The 25,812-nt window shown below is 43.5% G+C and overlaps 1 protein-coding gene across 1 annotated transcript; it reads left to right on the top strand.

Annotated features, from left to right (window-relative positions):
- The first annotated feature begins 461 nt into the window (after window positions 1-461).
- LOC135102463 (mucin-2-like) lies at window positions 462-21,838 on the top strand. Its single transcript, XM_064007777.1, has 9 exons — window positions 462-509; window positions 1,389-1,518; window positions 2,738-2,883; window positions 11,958-12,142; window positions 13,243-13,327; window positions 13,571-13,634; window positions 14,372-14,476; window positions 17,094-17,137; window positions 21,710-21,838. Exons 1-9 carry the CDS (start codon window positions 462-464, stop codon window positions 21,836-21,838), a joined length of 936 nt encoding a protein of 311 aa, XP_063863847.1.
- Window positions 21,839-25,812: the final 3,974 nt, after the last annotated feature.

Genomic DNA, 25,812 nt, shown 5'->3' with positions numbered 1-25,812 from the left:
TCTCTCTCTCTCTCTCTCTCTCTCTCTCTCTCTCTCTCTCTCTCTTAATTAGACATTCAGCCTCCCCTATGAAAGATAGCTAAAGTAGTAAAGACGAAAATTTTCTCTCTTACTTATTCTTTAAAATAAAAAATAATAATTCTTGCTTGTACACATAATATATGACACCGTTAGATACACACACACACACACACACACACACACACACACACACACACACACACACACACCAGTCGCTTCGTATATACATTATGAAGTGTGTTTCAGTAGATCCCACAGTTACTCGTATGGCAAAGAGAGAGAGAGAGAGAGAGAGAGAGAGAGAGAGAGAGAGAGAGAGAGAGAGAGAGAGAGAGAGAGAGAGAGAGAGAGAGAGAGAGAGAGAGAGAGAGAGAGAGACTAGTCATTATTAATCAGAAAGGCTAAATAAAATCTTGGCTTGTTGGACGTATTTTCGCGACATGGCTGTTCCTGGTGGAGGTTCAGTGTTCAGTGTCACCCTTGCTGAGGTCAGGGAGCATCATCTGGCAGCCACAGCTTGGAATTGGTTCTGATCTGAAACTATTTTAAATATTGGTGGACATCTGTAACATCTGTGTGTGTGTGTGTGTGTGTGTGTGTGTGTGTGTGTGTGTGTGTGTGTTTATAATGGTGTGTGTTATTTTCCTAATGGTGCAGGAGTGTGTTCTCGAAGCACCACTACCAGTCATTCGCCACGTAGGTGATTTAACCATTTTCCTCTATCCCACACTCGCTCCTGCCTTCCTCCTCCCTCTTCTCCTTTCTCTCTCTCAATTTACCTTCCTGCACCTGAATAAGAAGTATAGCAAGTTTCTTTTCAACTTTTTTGTCCATTAGTTTCTGCCTCGCCTCTCCCCGGCCCTCCCTCCCTGGGGTGGTGGAGGAGCCTGCGGGGCGGCGTGAGGCGAGGTAGAGGCAGGCTGGGGAGGGGTGCCGTAAAAAAGTCGCCCTGTAGATGACACGTGATAGGAAGGGAGCATCCCTATAAAGAATACATAACGAAGAGCAAAGGCAAGAACAGGAGGGTAAAGAGGAGGAGGAAGAGGAAGATTACATTAAAATCTATTGCTTTATAATGAGGTTAACTGCATAAAGGAATGATTTGGTTTTTATATATCTTTAGTTTCAGTAGCAGAAAATAAATAAATAAATAAAGAAAGAAAGAAAGCTCCCTCCCCCTCCAACCTGTTCTTCATTCTCCATACAGTCTGTTGTTTTCTCAAAAAATTAAATAAACAAATAAACAAATAATAATAATAATAATAATAATAATAATAATAATAATAATAATGATAATAAAAAATAAAATAAATAAATAAATGAGAGACGAACTTTGGGAATGCCTCACTCGCCTCCTTTTCACGAAGAGTAAAGATACAAATGCGTCGGTGGCAACAGAGGGAGTCTCGCCTTGCATGGAAAAGTCCCGAGATACAGAGTACACAGCGAGGAGAGTGACTGGCCCCGCTGCTACGGAGAGGCAAGGAGGTATCAGATGTAAGGAGGCAGAGAGCAGGGGCGTTTACACAAAGTAGCAACTAAAAGTGTCAGTGACCATGAAAACCTTAACTGTTCGCTCTTGAGACATGAAGGTATAAACTACTTCTCGTTTATTGATGAATTAGCATACACTTTTCAATGTTACGATGTTTGTATTCGATTTCCTTTCTTCTCGTGCACTACTTAATGTTACACTCACAAACTCCAACAATAACAAGGCGTGGGATGATTTTTATAGTGGTGAGAAGAGGAGAGTAATTAGACACCAGACTCGTGCATTCGGGACTCGGGTTGTTGTGGTGAGAGACGCAAGTGATGACGCAGATCCACAGGGAATTCTAATGAAGCATGCATCAAGTGTTCGTTTGTGTCGGGCTTGGTTGTGTTTCTCTCCGCCTAGGTGTGCCTGGCTTTGTGAATCTGTTTCTTTATTCTTGTTTAAGTTGTTCTTGCATAGATTTCATTCATGCTACGCTACTTATGTTAATTTTTTCTTCATTCTTAGGCTGTCTCAAAGAGTGGTGGTGGTTGTGATGGTGGTGGTGGTGGTAATGGTGGTGGCGGTTCAGTATGTGCAGTAATAATAATAATAATGATGATGATAATAATAATAATAATAATAATAATAATAATAATAATAATAATAATAATAATAATAATAATAATGATAATAATAATAATAATACCAATAATAATAATATCTACAACAACAACAACTACAACAACAACAACAACAACAAAAATAATACCCCCAGCATAAAAGCTTACATGAAGGCTACACAGAATCGCCAATAAAAATGTAAACAACAATAACCGTGAGCGGCCCACCACTTCCACCTGGCCGCTCAATAAAGCCAACAGGGACAGGTGTGGCGCCCCTCCCTCCCCCATCCCACCCCTATCCCACCTTTCCTTTCTCCTGCTCCCCTCATTCCTCCCTTTTCCATTCTCCCTCTCTTTCCTCACTCCCTTCCCTTCCTTCTTCCTTCTTTTCCCTCCTCTCCCATCCCTCTCTCCTCCTTGATCTCCTGACACTTTCTTTATCGCCCTGGTCGCCTCAGCATCACACCATCACAGCATCACAGCTCCCCCTCGTCATCCCCCAAGGGCCCTTATCCCGCAGCAAAAGCGTCACAATACCTCTCCTTCTCCTTCCTCCCTGTCTACCTCATTCCCTGTGTTATTTGTACCCCTCCTCCCGTGCCTCCCTCATCAGTCCTGCCTGTCCCACCCCCACGCCCACTTACCCGCCACCCGACCAAAGGAAACCGCAGCAGTGCTCTTAAGGGCATCAGGAGGCTGCCATTCCAGGCCCTAACACAGACAGGGACGCAATATCCCGACGGAACAGCTACCCCAAGAGTAGGAAGGGGAAATATGAAACAGAATTACTCTATGAAAAGCCACGCCAGTTTCCGCCGTTCCATTGGATGACTAGCCTCCCCTATGGGCCAATTACTGACCACTTCTAAAGAAATTTCCATCTGTTCTCCTGCCTACCTGTCTGTATCTATATATCTGTCTATGTAGCGTTTTGTATTTAGTGATATTCCTTTACGTGTCAAGGAGTTTGGCAAAACACAAAAATGAGATAAAGAGTTTGCTAAGTACATCGCTTCTAAATAACACGTTATAAGAGATTCCAGAAAAGCTTGTTTATTTTTGTTTTTAATACCAGAAGTGTCTTGATACTCCTCTTTTGAAATTATTCAAGTCGTAAGAAGGAGGAAAAGAAGAAAACAGATAGAGACTTCCTTAGTTTTCTAGTGAAGAGAATGAAAGAGTGAAGAGACTGATTAAGTATTGCAATAGCAGTGTGGACAGAATAAGGATCAGAATGAATATAAAGTCGTGTGCAATAAGAGCATGGGAAATGAGAGGTAGGCAGTTTAAGTTTAGAAAGGCAGCAGGCATGAAAATATCGCTATAAAACAGCAAGAGAAGCAATATTGCAAGAGTGAGAGATTGGAAACACTCAGTTAAAGGAGGAGTTATTGAGGTGGAAAGCTTTTGACACCACTCTGTTTAGTAAAGCTGAAAGAGTTGATCCCCTCCATTATGGCAGATAGTCGGTTGGAGTGGATGTATGATGGAATTGCATATTAAAGGTTATCCTTATGTTGGGGACAAACTCAGAAGCTTTATAGACATAAAACAAAGCCAAGGGGCAACAGTTTGAAGGGTTAATGCGATCACCCTTCTTGGGAACAGGTTGAATGTAGAAGACCTTGCAGCAAGAATCTATTAGTCTGTCTACCTATATTTTTATCTTTCACTTCCTAATAATAGCTGACTCAGTGTATTAAATAAAGTGAAAGAGTAAAATTTGAAAATGTATCACCAACAATGAATGATTTTGTTTGCAGACAAATTTTTAATGCAAGAGGCTGGAACATAAATTAGCAGCGCTCACAATCGATATTCGTCCTGAGTAAACGAAGAGGAGAAGTTTATTGGCAGGTGAGGGAAAGGGAGGAGGGGGACGCAAGGGAATTATGACAGTGACCATAATTGTAATGATGATCGTGGTGGTGGTGGTAGTGATGGTGGTGGCAGAGCAAGAGAATGACAACAGGGCCTCAATGATTAAAAGGAGGTAACATCCAGCACATATGAGAGAAAAATTAGTGAAGCATGGCAAGTATAGAAAAAGATAATGATAATTTATAAAGACAGACTACTGAAAAAAAAAAAAGTTAAGCCAAAATTTAATGAGAGAGAGAGAGAGAGAGAGAGAGAGAGAGAGAGAGAGAGAGAGAGAGAGAGAGAGAGAGAGAGAGAGAGAGAGAGAGAGAGAGAGAGAGAGAGAGAAAACAAACAGAAAACACTCCCATTAAAAATCACACTATTTTTAACGCCACCTCCACCAACATTACCAATGACAACAGCAACAATACACAATACCACGCCCCCATCCTTCCTCTTCCTCTGCTACGCTTCACCAACACAAAAAAAATAGCTCCTTTCCTCCCAGCCGCCTGTCACCCTTGTTCATGAAGCGCTCCCGAGCAAAGGCCCCCGTCACCTCAGCTAATTAGTGTAGCCTCCTTCAGGTGTGCAAGAAAGGGAAAGCTCGCCTCGACCCCTCGTACACCTGCCCTACTAATTGGTCGGAAGGAAGAAACACGTGTGGCTCAGGTGCACCAGAGAGAGAGAGAGAGAGAGAGAGAGAGAGAGAGAGAGAGAGAGAGAGAGAGAGAGAGAGAGAGAGAGAGAGAGAGAGAGAGAGAGAGAGAGAGAGAGAGAGAGAGAGAGAGAGAGAGAGAGAGAGAGAGAGAGAGAGAGAGAGAGAGAGAGAGAGAGAGAGAGACTGTCATAGGTGTCACCCATAAAAGCGAGACAAGGAGTGAATGAGGAAATAAAAATAGAAGGAAAAGAAAGAAGCGCGCTGTCAGACTTCCAGAATTCTTAATACAAGTTTGGATCAAAGTTACTTACGCAAACTTGATTTAAAGCAGCTTAAAGAAGTCCGCGGAACTTAACAGAAAACCTACTTAACATGTAATTCGATATCTGATTCTCCAGGAACGCGTCAAGCACACCTGGATGACGAAAGCTCTGGAAAATGTTTCTCTCTGTGAGGAGACTGTTGCTACAATATCTGCAAGGGGAGACTTGTATTGGGTATTCACTTCCATCTTTGTGTTACATCGTAGGTTCTCAGAGATCAAGAGGCCAACACGTTAAATATTTTTAAGATGGCATTTTTATGGCGCTCGAGACATTTATTATTCAGGTTGTGGAGCTTTGCATAACTTTCTGAATGAAATATATGCCTCCCATTTATCACTACGGTGTTACTGACACTTCAGCTGTCATGACGTGTAACTTTCATGCATGTTAATCCGTCTCCGTCAGGCTCAGGACGCCACGCTTCTAGGAACAGTTCCAGTCACGGTCAGCATTTTTTGAGAGGTGGTGGATGATTAAATGAATGCTATTACGTTTTTATAAATAAGTATTACAAAGCGTCTAGCAAAACTCAGTGGATTTAATTACTGCTCTCTCTCTCTAAAAAAAAAAAAAAAAAAACAGACCAATACAGAAAAGTTCCAAACGGGTTGGCCAGTTTATTTGCAGAGACTTGCAATTTTATCTGTGCTGTCACGCGTGCATCAGGCTTCATCACAGCTCATCACAACTCAGATGGCGGTGTGTCTTCAAAACGACCGCTGCTGTCTGGCTTTTCATTTCCTCGGCTGACACAAAGTTTGTTTACTGCTGTGCGGCAAATGAGTCCTCCATTTCTGTCCTGGTCGTCATGATCGAGGCTCGCCATCACTTCCACGCATCACGTAATGATAAACCTTCCTGAGTGACCGCATGGTTTCAATACATCTATAGTTCAAGATAGTTGTTCCACCTTCAAACATTATGGCGATTATTTCTAAAGATTTGCTTTAGGATTAAGTATTTCAGTTCATCACTATTATGAATAGAAATAGACACTTTGCGACTGCTTGAAATTTCACGGTTTTTTTAATAGGTTTCTTTATTTTCATGTAACCTGTGTGTCCTTTCCTTGAGAGAGAGAGAGAGAGAGAGAGAGAGAGAGAGAGAGAGAGAGAGAGAGAGAGAGAGAGAGAGAGAGAGAGTAGGTGATTATTTGCTGTTGTACGATTATACTCTATTTTCCGTGTTTGGATTTGCTTTACAGAATGTTTCATCTTCCTGTCAATTGGGTATTCGTGACACATCGTCTGTTTCGCTTCCTTCTCATGAACTCTGGCAACAATAACGATATTTCACGCACCCTCCTTCCTTCCTTCCTTCCTCCGCTCCCCGAGTCAGCCACGATCTCGTCTCCAGGTTCGTCCATCTATATTCCCAAGTGTTTAATCAGTCTGTGTACTTAATTAAGGCATAATAATGACACCCTCTCAAGGCCAAATCGTCGCTAATCCCACTGATAAATGACAAGGTATAAAGAAATTTAGACTTTATGAAAACATCGCGAAAATATGTAATTCAACAGGATGAGAAGGCCAGAGCGGGCTGTTATTGGGATGAGTTCCCTTCTTGATTCAAAATTACACCTTTCCTGTGAGCACTCCACACTCCACACTGAGCACCGCAGTCTCCACCACTTTCCTTCGAAATTTTTTAAGCAGCACTCTTGCAGGCGGGTGGCCGGCGTGCTTATGAAGAACTCTCTCCAACCGATTCATGTGCACTAAAATGATAATATAATTTGATACTCTTACGTTCTGATTTATGAAAGAAACCTTCTTAAACTGTAAACAAACTCATGTGTTTACTTTGTCTTAAAATTACCGGTGATGTCTCCGAAGCTTACATTTCAGGCGTCCATGAATGACCAGGAAGCCTCTCACCCATCACTCGTTGTTACATCAAAGTCAGGAGCACGACCTGAGAGTTTTCGTTAATAAAATAACGTCAGTGTATCAGCATGTCAGGAAAGTCAGTAACAATGTTTCAGGATATATTATAGATCACCAACTGTAAAGTACTTTATGTAGGGCTTCATTGAGACTTTTCGCTTCAAGTGTACAAGTCAAAGAGAAAGAGTTAAAAAAAAAAAATACGGACTGTGATAGCTCCCGGGAACACGGAATCGAATTTTCAAACGAAAATCAAGCAGATTCCCTTGCACGAACTAGGAGAGTCATGAACAGAAATAAGACAGGTTTTGCCTCGTTTTCCGAAGCACTGTTCATTCCTGCATGACTTATACTGAAAGCGAGCTTCAACTCTTCTGTTCCGAGTTGTTCGCGTCCACAAGGCACAGGCAGGCACGGTGGGCAAGAGCCTTCACGTCTGGAACTACACTACATTTTTACATTAGCGTCCCGAGGCGCAAGGCAGAAGGAAGCGTAAAACGTAGCCAGTTCTATTTCTATTTTGAGAGTTCTCGCTGCAGTCAGCTGTAACTGCTTCATGATCACATTAAGGACACTTAGTCGTATGCAGGTCCCTCCTGCGCCGCTGGTCAGTGCCTCCCCCCTTTCACTGCACCTCTGCTGCCTCCCATATCAACCACGGGGTCTGGCACGCGTAGATCTGGGGCTTAATTCGTGGTGGTATTAAAACCACGCCAAAATTATCCCTGTGAAATAATACTAACGCAGAAAATCTGCATAATAATTTTAGCGACACAGTCAACCAATACAACATGAAATGATTTTTAAATAGTTCAGTTGCTTTTAGATTGGGGTCGGAAAACTGGTTCTCAAATAAAGCTACAGGTTAGTGGAACAAACTCAACCATCAGGTTGTTGTGGCAGAGTCAAGTAGGAGCTTTAAAAGACTAGATCAATTTATGGATATGCATGATGTGCCAAGTGCAAGCCTGTTGGATTCTTGGAGCTTCCTTATGTTTTCATGGTTTCACACATTAGACGCATCAGAAGGCAGTGAAAATATAGATGTTGCATAAGGAAATAAACAAAATTTTCCGTAACATCTACAGAAAAAAAAAAAAAACGGTCGCATCATTTAAGCAAAACTGCAAATCATAGAAGTCTGCAAGTAGAGGAAGGCGCTTCACCAGGCTGTGTCTTCCTGCTCCTTCCTGCCTCTCTGTTCTTGCGCCTCAATTCAAACTCCTGTAAACCTCTCTCCTACTCTTTCTCACTCTTTTAAATTTTTAATGCATCTTACACAATCTCTCTCTCTCTCTCTCTCTCTCTCTCTCTCTCTCTCTCTCTCTCTCTCTCTCTCTCTCTCTCTCTCTCTCTCTCTCTCCATTATGCCTTATTTATTTACTTTTAACTTCCTCTCTTCCACATTCCACCGTTTCCTCTTCCCCTTCCCTTTCCTCCTCTTGTTCGCAATCCTAACTGACTCTTTTCCTGTCTTGTTTTGGTTTAATTTCCTCCTATGTCTGTTGAAAGAAAGAAAGCTGAAATGGTTAGTAAAAACACAAGAGGCTCAACAACTAGCTACGTAGTATGTAAAAGGGAATAAACTGCTGGTACGGAGAAAGTAATAAGAAAGCAAATTTAGTAGAAAAGTGATGTAGAGAAGGAAAAAAAAGTTGCTAGTTAAACGCACCATAACGATAGGCAATTCTGATAAAAGGGAAAAGGAGAGAAGGAAGGGGACTCACGGCCGTGGCTGAGGTGGATGATGAAGAATTTAGCGTGTGGAAGACGAGTGAGTCCAGGCAGGCAGTGGTGGCGTGAAATTTGCATACCAAGACGAAGTGTGTTGTGACAATCGTCGAAATGTTATCGCAGTATATACACACACACACACACACACACACACACACACACACACACACACACACACACACACACACACACACACACACACACACACGACCCACCATTGTTAAAATTAATGGAGTGAGAAACCCGACGTGAGATCCTAAGAGTAACGATAATGTTCAGTAATAAACGCCAAACTGCACCAGCAAGAGGAGATGTCTAGCTTAATGTCTCCACAATTATTGCAAGAGTAATATCATGCTCATATTTTCTTCGCTGGATCCTTAGCAAGAAAAGAAAAAAAAGTGTCGTGAGAGGAGTAACTCTGAATTTACGACAACCATTCGTCTTCTGGGCGTGTGATATATTAAGGTCATAACGCATTCCTGGGGTGTTTTGGTCCTGTCACTTCTTCTTTAAGAGTTAATAGCAAGAACGTCAAGGTCACACACACACACACACACACACACACACACACACACACACACACACACACACAGGCGGTGGATGTGCTTTAATACAGAAGATTACTAAATTATTGATGTGATAAATTATACTAGACTTTCACTACGGTTGGTAAAAGGCTTGGGTAAATTGTGTTCTTATTTTTCACTCAGTAAAAATAATGGAACAAAGTTTTCTTAGCGTTTTCTCGTTCCTCAAAATTATGATGGAGTTTTCTTCAGAGCGGTGTTCGGCAACAAGTTAAATGATTTATTATTATGGTTTTTATTCTTGTCATAATTGTATTGCAACTCACTATTACCATTATCATTGTTGTTGTTGTTGTTGTTGTTGTTGTTGTTGTTGTTATTATTATTATGAATACCGTCTACATAATTACCTTTACTATCATGAACAACTATAACAAAAATGACAGTAACAACAACAAAACAACACCAAGAACAACAAAACTTCAACAAACCTCAGCACCTCTAGGGTAACAACATCTGAGGAGCAGTAATGACAAAAGCACCATCATCAATAAAAAGAAAAGAAAAAAAGAAAAACAGCACAAGTGACGGCAGCATCACCATCATTAACCACAAAAACAAAACTTTATCCCCATCAACACAAACACAATTATCATGAACAATAGCAACACAAACTTCACAATCATCATTATCGCAATCATTAACAACAACAACACAACAAAAACAACAACAAGCACAACAAATCAATATACACAACAGGACTACGCATTAAAGAAGCAAGGAGTTAAGAAACATTTATGTGGAGACTAAATGACATGTTGATGAGAATGAAAAGCGAACAAACAAACACAGCTACACGCAAACACACACAAACAGGCATTAAATGGAGTCTCGTACCAAACATACTCACCATGCATTACTCAACTCAAACGCCTCGGACTGACTGAAGATTAATATTTTATGCAGAGCAGCAACCCCATCATGTGACCAGCCCGGGGAGGGAGGGAAGCGCGGAGGGAGGGAGGCGGGGAGTGAGGGCAGGAGGCAGGGAGGTGGGAGAGACTGGAAAAAAAAAAAGTCCGGCAAAAGGTCTATTTCAGGCGGAGATTAGAAGGGATTGAGTGCAGAGATTTGAGCGTTAACTCGAGGTAGTTTTTTTCAATTAAGTTAAGTCCAAGCGAGTAGGAGGAAGGCACAGCGCTGGTCCTTCCTTTTTTCCTTCCTTCCTTCCTTCCTTCCTTTCTTTCTCCCTCCCTTCTTTTTTTATCATCATTCTTTTCCCCATCCCCTCCTCCCTAATTCTTCGCATCCTTATCTCTCCGTCCGCATTGTATCGTTCTTTTTTTTTATATGTAATCTTCTCATTTTACTTCATTATCCCTCCGCTCGTATATATATTTTTTTCTGTTTCTTTCTGGTTCTCGTTCCGTTCAGTGATGCATAAACATTCAACCTTTTACAACCAAAAATACTACACACAAAACATTATCATCCAGATCTCCCCCTTTCTCTTTCCCTCTCCCTCTCCCTCTCCCTCTCTCTCTCTCTCTCTCTCTCCCACAGCTGTTGTCACTCCTTGTCTCATTAACGCCAAAAAACAAGCCAAATTAACTTATGCAGGGGAGGCAATGGGATTCAGGGGCTCGCAGTGGAGAGATGTAATGGTGTTGTTAGGCTTGGCGCAGGGGCGAGATGGTGAGGTCTGAAAAGGGATGTCCACCAAGAACTGACGGTATGAAAGTCCAAATAAGTCGTAACGTACAGTAAGGTAAGGTAAATATGTGTGTGTGTGTGTGTGTGTGTGTGTGTGTGTGTGTGTGTGTGTGTGTGTGCTGTTATGATGAATATTTTATGAGAAGTGAGGTAATGAGGGAGGTGGACAAAGAAAGATATAGAAAGATTGTATGAAAAGGTAAGAGAGAGAGAGAGAGAGAGAGAGAGAGAGAGAGAGAGAGAGAGAGAGAGAGAGAGAGAGAGAGAGAGAGAGAGAGAGAGAGAGAGACCAGAAAAGAAATATATAAATAAGAAAGAAAAGCGCGAACGAGATAAAGACGAGAGAAAGAAAGCGAAGAGGGAACTTAATACTTCAACAGAACAACAACACTTAAAGACGATCGAATTAAAGAAAACTGGAGAAACGCGGGGAGACTCAAGAAAGACAGACGAAAAGATGAAGGAAGAACTGAGGAGAAAGCAACTGTCGTAAGGAAAACTGTTCAACGTTCAAGTGGAGGAGTATAGGAAACGTGAAGTGTTGTGGCTATACTCGCACCAGGAACTAGTATTTATAGAAGAAAATGAAGCGACACAAAAGTAGAGAGGAGGAAGAAACAGGTCACGATAAATACATCCATTCAGCGTCAAATTCTGCGAGACACGAGTTCTATTTACGCAAATTAGGTTCCTCATTACTTGAACGGTCTGAGGGACACTGCAACTCCTTGACAGCTACTCGCCCTGCCGTGGTGGTGACCTGAATCCTCTTTCCATCCTGAGAGAGAGAGAGAGAGAGAGAGAGAGAGAGAGAGAGAGAGAGAGAGAGAGAGAGAGAGAGAGAGAGAGAGAGTAGACATACAGACAACCAAGCAAGCCAGACAGACAAAACCGAGTCAGAATCCTAAACAGTCACACAGACAGACAGACGTAGAAAGACACACACACACATAGACAGACAGACAGACAAAGACAGACAGACAGACAGACAGAAGAACAAAGAGGCACAAAAACACACACACACAAAAAAATAGAGAGCCAGACAACCCTGCGACCAGACAGACTAAAAATAAAACATATTACCAGACTGACATACAAAGAAAATAATCCACCAAAGGCTCTCAGCGGCACCACAAGCTGCGCCCCATCCAGCACTCCCACACACTCGGACGCACTCTTCAACTCGCCTCTCTCTCCCCATCCCACCCACTTCCAGGTATCAGAAGCCCTCTCGCACCCTACGCCACCCCATCCCACCTCTCCCTCTCGCCCAGACGCCGGGCGAGACAACACCAGCAACACGTAGGCCAGGTGCACGCCGGCCTTGTCCAGACACTCAATAAAGGCGTCAAGGCGTGTCGCTCACCGTGCCGCCGCCGCCACGTCTGCCGTGACGGATTTTCCAACATGACTGTTTTCCTCAGCCTCATGTCAACACGCACATTGCTCAACAGGTGTGTAGTTAATATCGGGGATTAAGAAGGAAAACACACACACACACACACACACACACACACACACACACACACACACACACACACACACACACACACACACACACACAGTCAATACAAGAGGTCTCAGCCACCTTCAAATCCACCGCATGGGTCACGCCTAGGTCCTGCTTGACCAATGGGAGCTGGAGCACTAAGAGGACATGAAGCTGAGGAGGACAACGCTAACGAGAACAACAACAGCAGCAGCAGCTCTGGTTCTTGTGTGGCTGTTAGGGAGAGGAGGAGGAGGAGGAATACAAGGGGAAAACATACAGCAGTGGATTTACTACCCCTTAAGTGACTGTTTGTGATAAAATATTCAATCTAATTTAACCTAAAGGTGAGATGGAAGCGGCCAAAGAAGACGAGAAGGAATAGGATTGCGAGTACGAAGACGTGAAGGAGGGAGGACGAGTACAAAGAGGCGACAAGGCAAACAGGGACAAGAGGAGGAGGAGGAGGAGGAGGAGGAGGAGGAGACGAAGAGAACAAGGAGGAGCTAGAGGAGGACTAGGAGAAAGAGAACGAGAATGATGAAGACGACGACGACGGGGGCAGCAAAGAGGAGGAGGAGGAAGAGGAGGAGGAGGAGGAGGAGGAGGAGGAGGAGGAGGAGGAGGAGGAGGAGGAGGAGGAGGAGGAGGAGGAGGAGGAGGGTAAGTGTAGAGGAAGGGGAGTGAAGGGGCTTACCCCATAATGAAATTTGACGGAGGTCTAAATTAACCTTTCACACTCGTGGAGAATGAACTACTCGTACATTGAGTGAGTATGTATGCAAACAGAAAGAAGTTCGTTTTTCTACACACCTTTGCCTAAACTAACCTCACATCTCGACCCTTTGTACGTACCACTCACTCCCTTGCACCAGTCCTACCCCACTCCTATGTACCACCCAGTCCACTGCAGCACCACTCCTACCACACTCCTTTGCCTGTTCTCTATCACTGCTCCTCGCCCTCTTGATCCCTTGGGCTTTACGGGGAACCACTACGTAAAGGAATAGAAAGATCCAGGCTTCCTTTTGGTGCATGATTTAACCAAAGCAACGCGGAGACTCCTACCATGAATATCTGCCCGGGATATGACGAACACGCACCACGCCTTGAATCTAAATCCCACGCCACGTTCTGGAACATACGCATGAGTGAAAAATTAATGCGGACGTTGAAATATGAATACACTCTGATATGAATGGCAATGGATACACTGCCCTGGATGTTTGAGGATTTAACAGCCACCCGTGCCCATCAACTCCTCCCCGCACCCTCAGCCTACCTGGATCTATGGGGACCAGGCTCGTGGGTTTCATGGCTATTGGCGTTTCAGGGAAAGAAATTAAGTTTATGACGATGGGGATTACAGAGAGAGAGAGAGAGAGAGAGAGAGAGAGAGAGAGAGAGAGAGAGAGAGAGAGAGAGAGAGAGAGAGAGAGACAGAGAGAGTATGAGCGCAGCATCGATAACAAATGCACACGAGCACCACAGCTGTAATGATGCAGCAGAAGGCCAGGCGGTGCAGCTGCAGGGGGCCGCTGCCGCACGCTGAACACTCAGGCAGGGAGGGATGTAATAAGTTCCCGTGATAAACAAAGTGAATACTGAAGCAGCAGCTGAGCAAGGAATGGCTGAGAAAACAAAATGCGAGGTCGAACAAAACGGAATAGTGAAATTAAATGAGAGCGAGCAACACTTGTTTATATAAGAAAAAGATCAGACGTGAACGGCAAAAAAGAAAAGTAAATAAACACTCACACACACACACACACACACACACACACACACACACACACACACACACACACACACACACACACACACACGAAACTTAAAGCAATCTACATAATATCACTGGACACGAAAACTATCCTAGATTTTCCTTTTGCTGGTCACGTATTTTTGTTCACCCGGTTTTCCAACATTTCCGAGGCAGAGTGGCGTTATTTCCCACTACGTGTTGCCTTTGGCGGGGCGGCAGAAGCATTCAGTGATATCTACGGATCTGTGGCTTCCGTATTTCACACTCCATGCAAGGCCAGGGAGCTCTCCTACCGCCACTCACGCCAGCACAGAGTTACGCTCTTGTGAGGTGCGTCCACGTGCCCAGGTTACTGAGAAGCGAGGTGAAATTATGTCAGGCTGCTGTAATTGTGTTGTTAAATAGTGACGCTTCTAATATGCTGTGCGAATGGATGTCACGGAAGGATATACGGGAACAATCGCGCGCGTTCACACACACACACACACACACACACACACACACACACACACACACACACACACACACACACACACACACACACACACACACACACACACACACACGCACAGTTACAAAGAGCAGCCATAAAGTAAACAGGTGGTCTAACATAAATAACTCCTCCGCGGCTTCACTGGTGCAGCGCGAGGCATGTAACCATTACAGTGGCACACGCTGCACTGTGTATATGTGTGTGTGTGTGTGTGTGTGTGTGTGTGTGTGTGTGTGTGTGTGTGTGTGTGTGTGTGTTTAAGGATTTACAAAGACTATCTCACACACATCGGAAACTAATCAGCGGTGGACAAACGTTTACTTAAGTATATGACCGAAGAGTGAACTAAACCAGACAATACGTAACGTTAATTAACGGAAGCCAAACAAGAAAGAGGTGATGTATGGAATTTTCACCTGAAATTCTCCCTAAATGGCAGCTCGCCTAAATATTCAATGTACATTAGTTTAGTCGACTGCGATTATTTAAGAATAATTAGTTGTTTAGAATACCATATCACTCATTGGTGTAGGAAGTGAAATGTAGACGTACTGAAGATCATATTTTTCTTGCTAAGGTAAAACTTATAGCCAAGACCAAAAGCTAAGCGTTTTATAGAAACCTTTCACGAATCATACATTTGTTGTGAAATGAGAACTTTGCTAAATGAGTATGAATAATGCGAATCATCCATCAAAGTAGGAAGAGAAAGCGTACTATTACGAAGGTCTGGCGGAACAGAATTCTATTACCGATAAGCTGAGGAGCATATGCAGTGGCCATCCCCACACCAGACCTGGATCTCCCAAAATGAAAAGTTAAGACTGAGGTACATGTGCTGTAAGACCATGATCTGTGAACAAGAGATTTATATTCCAATCATAGGAAGAATTTAAGGGGGAAAATAAAGGAAAAGAAAGGAGAATGCTAAGAATGAAGAGATTTAAGGAGAGAAAGAGAGAGAGAGAGAGAGAGAGAGAGAGAGAGAGAGAGAGAGAGAGAGAGAGAGAGAGAGAGAGAGAGAGAGAGAGAGAGAGAAGAAGAAGAAAGTAAAGAAGGAACCTTGTTGGACTTTTTATCACAGAAGACTTATACTGTTGGATTTGTTACCATATAAGAATTATGTATACAGTATATAAGACGAAATAATGATAAGTAGTTTGACGATGCGCTTCAAGAACATAACGATACGAGTTTCCGATAACGATGCGATTCCAGTTTCCACGATAACGATGCGATTCCAGTTTCCACAGTAATAATGCGATTCCAGTTTCCACAATAACGATGCGATTCCAGTTTTCACAATAACGATACGATTCCAGTTTCCACGATAACGATGCGATTCCAGTTTCCACGATAACGATGCGAGTCCAGTTTCCACGATAATGATGCGATTCCAGTTTCCACAATAACGATGCGATTCCAGTTTCCACGATAACGATGCGATTCCACGATAACGATGCGGTTGGCGACGATAATCATGCGAGCGATGGCAATAGCGAAACGATATTGAAGTCTAATTACCTAGATAGGTACCAAGACGAACCAGGGTCCATCCCAGTCACGTGTGTGCGAAGGCAGTGACAATGCAACCTTGTATTAACTTAAATCGATTTAGAGGACAACAACTGAGATCATATTCAAATAACATAGTGAACGGGACTCGGCGAAGACCTAGAGTGATGAGTGTTGTGTTTCAAGGTCATGAGGATTACGAGCAGGACATCTGAAGGCTCATCTGGTGGGATAGTAGAGGAAGATGACAGTCAAAGCTCATAGTCGCGTGGTGGACACTGAAATCTAAGCAAAATATTCTACTCGTGTCTCACTCTGGAAAATGGGTCGTTCAAAAAAATTAGTCAGTAAAAATAACAGCTATAAAGCACAGATACATTTAGCAAAAGAAAAAAAAAAATTCTGTTGGTGGAAAGATAAAGGTGCAACCCCCGACAACATAACAATCATTGCACGTGCACAGACCACAGCAAGCTTCGGTTCGAACCTTAAAACTTGAACAGAAAAAAAGGTTTGTCATTCGCCTCACGCAGCTGGTTTGACCGAGGAAGAGGAAAAGCTTACAAGAAGAGAAGTGGCGTTCCAAAAATAGTAAGAAAATAAACAACAGACCGCGAATGTAGCACAAGTTAATGTACACAAAGGTGGAGGTGTTATCACAATACCGGTTTTAAGTGGTCACCTTGGCGTGGGGCTAGTCTCGCGAAAAATATTTGGTTCTTCCTTGAGATGTAAGGGAGGAAAATTATTATCTATGTCCATATCGAAATAATACTGAATTTCAAACATTTATGCAAGAAAAAAGTATGCAGAAACTGAATCCCCTTGATCCTTAACTTTCAAACCTTTCAAATACATGCGAGGGAACGTCTTGTAATCCTGCCAGCGTGTGGTCTAGGTCAACACTTATTTCGTTAGACCATGTCCGGGTATATGTATATTTTTTTCCCCATTCCAATTTGGCTTTTACTATCTAATTGTTCAATGTCTGCAGCAATTCCATCACCAATCCGCGCTAACTGCCAGAGGAACATCAAGGTGAAGATTTAAAAGATATATTATGATGAGAACTCTTGATTTTTCCTACTTTAATTTCGGCTACACTGGCGGTCCTCATTTTTCTTTATTACTCTCTCTCTCTCTCTCTCTCTCTCTCTCTCTCTCTCTCTCTCTCTCTCTCTCTCTCTCTCTCTCTCTCTCTCTCTCTCTATCGGGTCTTATGTAATAATAATGATAATAATGTGTGTGTGTGTGTGTGTGTGTGTGTGTGTGTGTGTGTGTGTGTGTGTGTGTGTGTGTGTGTGTGTGTGTGTGTGTGTGAGAGAGAGAGAGAGAGAGAGAGAGAGAGAGAGAGAGAGAGAGAGAGAGAGAGAGAGAGAGAGAGAGAGAGAGAGAGAGAGAGAGAGAGAGAGAGAGAGAGCTACGTAATGTGCGCCTGTCGGGATAAAAAAAAAAAAAATCAATCTCCAAACGTGATACATGTTGCGTGCAGTCATTAATTAGGGCAATGCAGGTGTGGACGCAGGTGTGAGACCCAAATTTTCTCTTTTGTCTGCTATTTTTGTTCTATCTATCGTCCATAACTTAAATCTCATTATCATCAATCTTCATTTGCACCTTTAGTGAATCAATCAAGCTTTCAATAACGCCTGCTGTTAAAAAAAAATAAATAAAAACGTTCAGGATTACTAAACGTTTTTTTTTTCTTCTTTTCACTCCGCCACTCCACCATGAAAATATTAATCACAGACACAATGAACGTAGACAAAAAGACAGTATTGTATTAGTGCTTACGTTACTGAATTTCAGACACGCTAGCCAATATCAATTAAGTTTTTTTCTAAGTATGTTTATAATGAGGTGGCTGATTTGCACTGTAGTATATCAATCTCCACCAGGCTCTCTCTTTAAACTCGTCTCTTATGCAATTCTTCCACTGCAGAACGTGACTTTGTATTTCCTTGCAGTCTGTCCTCTTAAGGGTGCGGCACCTTCATTGTTCCGTTTTCTTCAGTTTCGTTGACCTTCACCAGTCTGCAACATAAAACAAAACTATCTTCTTCTGTATCCTTCCTTGACACTTTCGCAACTTCGCCTGTTCCTCCTCCTAATTACCTAATTCATCCTTACCCCTCTATCCATCTTCGTCACCCGCACCATCCATCTTGCCATCAGTCGACACTAATTCACTGTTTCCCTGAAAAGATAATTAACTATAATGGTGGGAACATTTGTCATTGCTCCATTTAAACACAGGATCAGCAGGTCTCCCTCGTGTTGCGGCAGCGGCGGCTAGTGAGTGGGACGTACAATTGTGAGAGGAGACAAAATTAAGCCCAGAATTGAATACGCTGAGGAAGGGAGGGTCAGGACAAGGGGGAGGGTAAGCAGATTCGTTTATCCCGCAAATGCAAGTACGAGGAAAGGAAGGAAAGAAAGAGGAAATGAAGAACGGAAGGAAGAGAAGTACGGAAGAAAGAAAAAGAGAAGGGAAGGAAAGAAGGAAGGAAAGAGAAGGTAGTTATGAAAGAAAATAAGAGGTAAGGACGTGATAAAAAAAGTAACGAGAATGGAGGAAGGGAATATAATGCCAAAGTTATAAGAAAAGAGGGGGAGGAAATAGAGTAAATGGAGAGAGAGAGAGAGAGAGAGAGAGAGAGAGAGAGAGAGAGAGAGAGAGAGAGAGAGAGAGTGTGTGTGTGTGTGTGTGTGTGTGTGTGTGTGTGTGTGTGTGTGTGTGTGTGTGTGTGTGTGTGTGTGTGTGTGTGTGTGTGTGTGTGTGTGTGTGTGTGTGTGTGTGTGAGGACCAGCTGGATGGGAAGAGCTTATTGTCGATGAGAAATTCGAGGGAGAAGAAATAGAACGAAGAAAGGGTGAAAGAAAATATATAAAAAATAATGAGTAACAAAGCGGGACAGCAGGACGAGGAGGACGAGGAGGAGGAGGAGGAGGATGAGGAGGAGGAGGAGGAGGAGGAGGAGGAGGAGGAGGAGGAAGAGAAGGCCAAAGGGAAAGCAAATGAGAATGCGTTCCACACCTTAGGGTGATTAATGGAAAAATGAGAAATACAGGAAATGGGTGTTGAGAGAGAGAGAGAGAGAGAGAGAGAGAGAGAGAGAGAGAGAGAGAGAGAGAGAGAGAGAGAGAGAGAGAGAGAGAGAGAGAGAGAGAGAGAGAGAGAGAGTCAGACAGTGACAACAGCGACATCCATTTACTCGTACTGTTAATGAAGATTGATTTGCAGGAAGATACGCCAAGGAAAAGTGGAGCTGAAGAAAAAAAAATATATACCCTTTAGGGGCAAAAAAAGCAAAAAAAAAAAAAAAAAAAAAAAACACTACACTTCCAGAGAGAGAGAGAGAGAGAGAGAGAGAGAGAGAGAGAGAGAGAGAGAGAGAGAGAGAGAGAGAGAGAGAGAGAGATTCTTTTCGAGACAATAGGCATCCCTCCATCATCACCTTAATGGGAAGGGAATCCTCCTGAATGAGCCACAAACACGCCCTGATGCAGCACACGAGAGAGAGAGAGAGAGAGAGAGAGAGAGAGAGAGAGAGAGAGAGAGAGAGAGAGAGAGAGAGAGAGAGAGAGAGAGAGAGAGAGAGAGAGAGACGCCAACGAGACGCATCATAATGTTTTAATTTTACACACCTTAAGGACATCCCTTCAGCGACCCCGTCTTCACCCACAGGCCCTTCCTGAGTGTAGAAGAAAGAAAGACGCAGAGAGAAAGGATAAGGGAAGAAACAACACACAAGGAGAAAGAACACTTGAAAAAAATATATATATACAAAGAAGCACAAGAAAATATGATACAAAAAAGGTAAAAAAAAAAAACACGGTACTGGAAAAATAAAAGTAATCAGTAAACAAGGACAAGGAAAAAGGACATAAGAAAAATACGCTTGAACTAAAAAGGTACAGGAAAAAAAAAAAACAATATAAAATGTTACACGGAAAAGCAACAGGGAAAAAAAAAAGAAGACAAGAAAAGGCGAGGAATCGACACAAGAGTAAAGCTACAAGGAAAAATGAACAACAAAACACACGAGATAAAACACATAAAAAAAAGAAAAACACACACACACACACACACACACACACACACACACACACACACAGGAAAACTAAGGAGAGTATAATTAAAACACACAGAAAAAAAATATACAACAAAGGAGACACAAAACACAGGAAAAACAAAAAAGGTGCAAGAAAAGACAAAAAAGGCAAGAAATAAAGACACGTGAAGCAGGTAAACGATGAAAATACAAAAAATAAGACAAAGAAAATGCAAAGTAAAAACAAAACACGTGGTACAGAAGAGGCATCAGAAAAAAATAATAAATTAGAGAAAACTGGTACATGAAATTTAAAAAAAATGCATAAAAAATCGGATAATCTTAAGAATGAGAAAAACAGTCGAACATTTTAGAATCTGAAAAGAAAATAACAAAACAAACAGATACAAAAAACTCTAGCTATACCTCTTTTATTTCCAGAACACTACCTACTTGCACAGAGGCCACAGCATATCCACAGCATTGACATATTGACATAGCCTCCACGCCTCCACACTCCTCACCTCCCTCCCGTGCCTGTACCCTCGCCATCACCAAAAGGAAAAAAGCAACACTACAGTTAAGACAGAAAAAAAAAACAGCCAAGGAGCGTCCCTCTGTCCCTGGAGACCCCTGACACCCACACCACACTCCACCCCTTTGTTGTCACCCTTCACACTCCCTCTTCACGACAAAAAAAAGTTGCGGGTAGAATAGAAGATAAAAAATAACATAAAAATTACGTGAACATTATAAAACTTTAATGTAAGAGGATAAAAAAAAAATTATATATTGTTATTTAATGGCTAACAATACACGGAAAGAACTTCAAATTACTGAGTTCACTTGTATCCAGTTCATTTAATACCAAGGAAAGAACAACAGATAAAGGACGGAAAGACAATAACAAGGGATCTCTCGAAAACTGAAAAGAAATAAAACCATAATTCATCAAAACTGAATATGCATCATTTAAAAAAAAAAAGAACATAAAAGCAACGAAAGCAACACAAAAAAATACATAATCATAAAAGCAAAACACCGCCAAACATCAATATGAGGACAAATAAAACCAATTTGACGAAAGAAAACAATTAATAGCAGAAAAGAAAATGGACTCGAGAAAAGTTGCGCATCATCTTTTGTAATGAGCGTATTGCAGCTTTCTCCCTCCCTCCCTCCTTCCCTCCCTCCCTCCCTCCCTCCTTCTGTCTGCGCTCACCTGTGATGATGCCGAGAGAGAGAGAGAGAGAGAGAGAGAGAGAGAGAGAGAGAGAGAGAGAGAGAGAGAGAGAGAGAGAGAGAGAGAGAGAGAGAGAGAGAGAGAGAGAGAGAGAGAGAGAGAGAGAGAGAGAGAGAGAGAGAAATTCCATCAGTGGCAGAGAGAGAGAGAGAAATTACGCAAAGTAGGCAAGACACACATACACACGGTCCTTCAAACCTCCCTTTCCTTAGCACACGGGATTGCCACTATCGCCGCTACAAACCCTGCCACTACCGAAATAATTCAGGGACCTCTCGACTTATACACACCTCCTCCTCACTCCTCTCTTAGCCATCCATCCCTCTCCCTCTCCGGGGCATCTTCATCAGAGGGACAAAGCCTGAAGCAGCGCTGTTGTCTCCGTCAAAAGAGAATCGAACCGACCATGAACCCAGCAAGACAATGAAGAAGCGAGAGTAGGTGAGCGCGGGCCAGACACGAGGACTGAGTACATGGAGGAGGTCGGGGAGCGAGTCTGAGAGGGACAGACAGGAAATCAGATACAGACGGGGAGATGAGAAGGGCTGGGGTGAAGAGGATCAGTAACAGAAACAGTGAGAAGAGTGAACGGAAGAGGATATGAGAGAGGACCAACAGAAACAAGAAGGGCGAAGGGAAGATGAAAGGACTGGACAGAAACTCAGATTGACACAGGATAAACACAGGGAGGTGAGAAGTGAAGTGACAAGAACTAGGGTGAAGTGCAGTAGATCAACATAGACAAAGAAGAGAGCGAAGGAAAGAGGTTTTGTGAGGACAGGAGAGGAGAGCAGATAGACACAGAGAGGTGAGAAAGGAAGTAAACAAAACTCAGGTGAAGGAAGCAACAAGAAACGTGGTGTAGTGCTTATGACGTAGCTACCTCAGTCTGGGATCCCTGGGTAACTTGCATTTTTAAGCCTGTAGGAAGGCAAAAGTGGTGTTAGGAGGAAACGCACAGGAGAGAGGAAGATGACGGAAGAAGAGGCCTGGATTAGGTGGCGTTATGAAGGAAGGTGAGGGAAGGGGAAGGGCCTCAGGTAAAGTCTGGTAAGAGGGAAGATGAAGGAAGAGAAGGAGGTTCAAGGGGAAGAAGGGGAGAAAGCAGGAAGGGAGAGAGGATTAAGAAAGTGCAAAGATGAGTAAACGTTGAGGATTCAGGTCAAGATAAAGGAGAGGAAAACACAGGGAAGAAGGATTATGAAACAAGGGAAAGTGAACCAGGGAAACAGGATTAAGAAGACTAGGATAACGAAAGACTGAATAACAATAGGTCGAAAGGAGAGGAGGAGGAGGAGGAGGAGGAGGAGGAGGAGGAGGAGAAACACACAAGGAAAACACGATGAAACACAAAGGAAAGCAAACAGAAAAGGACTTGAAGGTCATCACCACCTATCACGATGTTGTTATGTTTATTTGCTATTAAATTTCACCAAACAACTGTACGTATAGCAATCTTTAAATATTTTAATCATTACCATCACCTCATATCCTTCGTTTTGGAGGAGGAGGAGGAGGAGGAGGAAGATGAAGAAGAAAATAAGAGCTAAGCACGACTACCAGGGAAACTAGGACAAGGAAGATCGGAGCCACAGAAAGACAGGAATCCCCTCGTGGCAGGCGTGTTTCATTTAAAGTCAATGAAACACGCCCTTAATGGAAAGAGCGCCGGCCAGCAGCGGGGACACGCAATAAAAGGGACCAGCAGTGCTCACCATCATAGCGCACACTGACTGATCCAGGTCACAGTCACTCCCTCAGCTTTCTGCTCCGTTTGTCCTTCCTTTTTTTCCCTTCTTTTTTTTTCCAAACTCATTTATTTATTTTTCTTGGTCTGTGTGCATTCCTTTATAAAGATTCTCTCTCTCTCTCTCTCTCTCTCTCTCTCTCTCTCTCTCTCTCTCTCTCTCTCTCTCTCTCTCTCTCTCTCTCTCTCTCGTTCCTTTGATATGAATCATTGTAAGAACTTTACAAACTTGTGCATTTCTTTATTTATCTCTCCCTTCTCCTCCTCCTCCTCCTCCTTCTCCTCCTCCTCTTCCTTTCCACCTCCATCCTCCACCCCTAGCTCATCCATCCTCTCCACCTCCCTCTTCTCCTCTCCTCCTGACCTCTCGCTCCCCTCTCTTCCCTCTTTAGAGTCTGGTGGCGGTAACACAAAACACTGAACTTGAGCATTGATTTCCGAAACACCTATGAAGTCAATACCCGATTCTTGGTGCCGGCCAGGTAGCAGGTGTGTATGTGTGTGTGTGTGTGTGTGTGTTGGGGGGTAGTACTATACTCAAGTGTGGCTGCCTCTCGCCTTTCTTAGTGTCTTTGTACTCCTTCCGCTACGCTCCTCTCTGCAATTATCATGAAAGCTTCTACCACTGTTGTGTGTGTGTATGTGTGTGTGTGTGTGTGTGTGTGTGTGTGTGTGTGTGTGTGTGTGTGTGTGTGTGTGTGTGTGTGTGTGTGTGTGTGTGTGTGTGTGTGTGTGTGTGTGTTAAGGGATATTCCAGTAAGGAAGTGTACACGGTGACAGTGAACACTAGTCAGTCAATAACAAGAGTGAGGAGATATATAGTTCGGTGCAGGGTCTTCCCATCCTACCCACGTGTCAGGCTTCCCTCCCAGTCCCTGCAGTGGTGAGTGGAGGATCTTTGTTTTTTGTTCCTTGCCCCGAGTTGTCTCCCACTCTGCGCCTCATAGCATCTCTACGCCTTGCCCACTTCCTTGTCACTGCGCCATTCAGTCTCCTTTACTGGTGTCAGGGTAGAATTGTGTGATAAAAAGTCTAGGAATGATCAAGAGGTCTGTTGTCTGTTATCCTATGAATTCTCTCTCTCTCTCTCTCTCTCTCTCTCTCTCTCTCTCTCTCTCTCTCTCTCTCTCTCTCTCTCTCTCTCTCTCTCTCTCTCTCTCTCTCTCTCTAGCTAATTTCTTTGCACATTTCTCAATCTTAGCATCCTTGAAAACACACAAACTAACATACGCAACACACACGCACGGCACCACCACCCTCCTCACACGTGCCACCTCTCACGGTTCACGTCTCGCGGCAGGTGTCGAGGCGGACAGAAGTCGACACCACACGCATGGGAGTTTCGACGCAGTAAAATTTCCCGGCCCTCAAACACAGACGGGAACTCGAAATCTAAATATGTGAACACGTTGGAAAACCAATTAAGACAAATTGGCCATTACACGACCCCACTGGTTGAACGCCCCGCCACCCGACCAGCGACTCCCCTCCCCCAACTACTTCCCTCCTTCCCCTCCCCGCTCCCCAACGCGATGCGGCAAGGGTGATGGGGATGCACTTTTAATTTCCCGTCAAATAACACCAACACTTTCAGTCTCTATTAGTGCAGCAGTTACTATGTCATTCATCTCGATTTGTTCCTTCAATACATTTTAAATCATCTCTGTATGAATTGACGTGTTGGCGTCCGCACCCCGCAGCCCACAGCCCACACAGTGTCCGTCCTTGCGCCAGAGTTATTATTTTAGTCGCCGTTCTTTTCAGACGGGGAGGAGAGCGCACTTTTCCTACCCTGCAGACGTTGCCAACCGGGAGCCTCCGCGCGAGGCTGAGCATGGTTTGAAAAATTTTCTCAAAGGACTTGGACTGGAGAAAATATTGCAGATAAATACACAGGAAACGAGAGAAAGAAAAACGAAAAGCGAGCGAGCGAGAGAGAGAGAGAGAGAGAGAGAGAGAGAGAGAGAGAGAGAGAGAGAGAGAGAGAGAGAGAGAGAGAGAGAGAGAGAGAGAGAGAGTGTGTGTGTGTGTGTGTGTGTGTGTGTGTGTGTGTGTGTGTGTGTGTGTGTGTGTGTGTGTGTGTGTGTGTGTGTGTGTGTGTGTGTGTGTGTGTGTGTGTGTGTGTGTGTGTGTGTGTGTGTGTGTGTGTGTGTGTGTGTGTGTGTGTGTGTGTGTGCGTAGACAGACACATACATGCGATGCAAGAGACAGGGTAGGAGTCAAATAAATAAATGGACAGAAAATCTGCACGGAAAACTGCCTGGCAACTATACACCGAAAAAATACACGGAGAGAGAAAGCGGAAAGGATTAAGCTATGGGAGTGGAGTGGAGTGGAGTGGAGTGGGTGATAAATCCGGCAAACACCGTTCTACAATTGAATCTGAGTTTCAAAATTCAATACTCCATGACTCCTTCTTTTATGTCCATCTATTTGTACGCCAGACTGACATTCCCTTAAAGAAGGCTAACCCACACAAGGCAAGTTCCCTCACTGTGTCCCTCTGGCTGCCTCTCACCACGCGCTGGGAATGTGGACACGCTCTCTGCGCCTCGTGTCTGGGTCGCACAACTTAAAGAGGGAAGCTGCTCGTGAGTGGGTGACGCGAGGCGGGTCAGAGTCAACCACTGGGGAGCAGTATTGCACCTTTTTCTCGCTCTTCAGAGTC

This window comes from Scylla paramamosain, chromosome 7, assembly GCF_035594125.1.
Source record: "Scylla paramamosain isolate STU-SP2022 chromosome 7, ASM3559412v1, whole genome shotgun sequence".
NCBI lineage: Eukaryota > Metazoa > Arthropoda > Malacostraca > Decapoda > Portunidae > Scylla > Scylla paramamosain.
Note: the sequence above shows the minus strand (reverse complement) of the source record. Positions and strands in the feature narration are given on the sequence as shown.

Bases quoted from the DNA above. Each gene is read 5' to 3' on its own strand.
- LOC135102463 (XM_064007777.1), top strand. From the start codon at position 462: ATGGCTGTTCCTGGTGGAGGTTCAGTGTTCAGTGTCACCCTTGCTGAG. The intron at 1,519-2,737 runs GTAAGGAGGCAG...CTCCCTCATCAG, and splicing joins GAGGCAAGGAGGTATCAGAT to TCCTGCCTGTCCCACCCCCA. The intron at 2,884-11,957 runs GTAGGAAGGGGA...AATCCACCAAAG, and splicing joins ACGGAACAGCTACCCCAAGA to GCTCTCAGCGGCACCACAAG.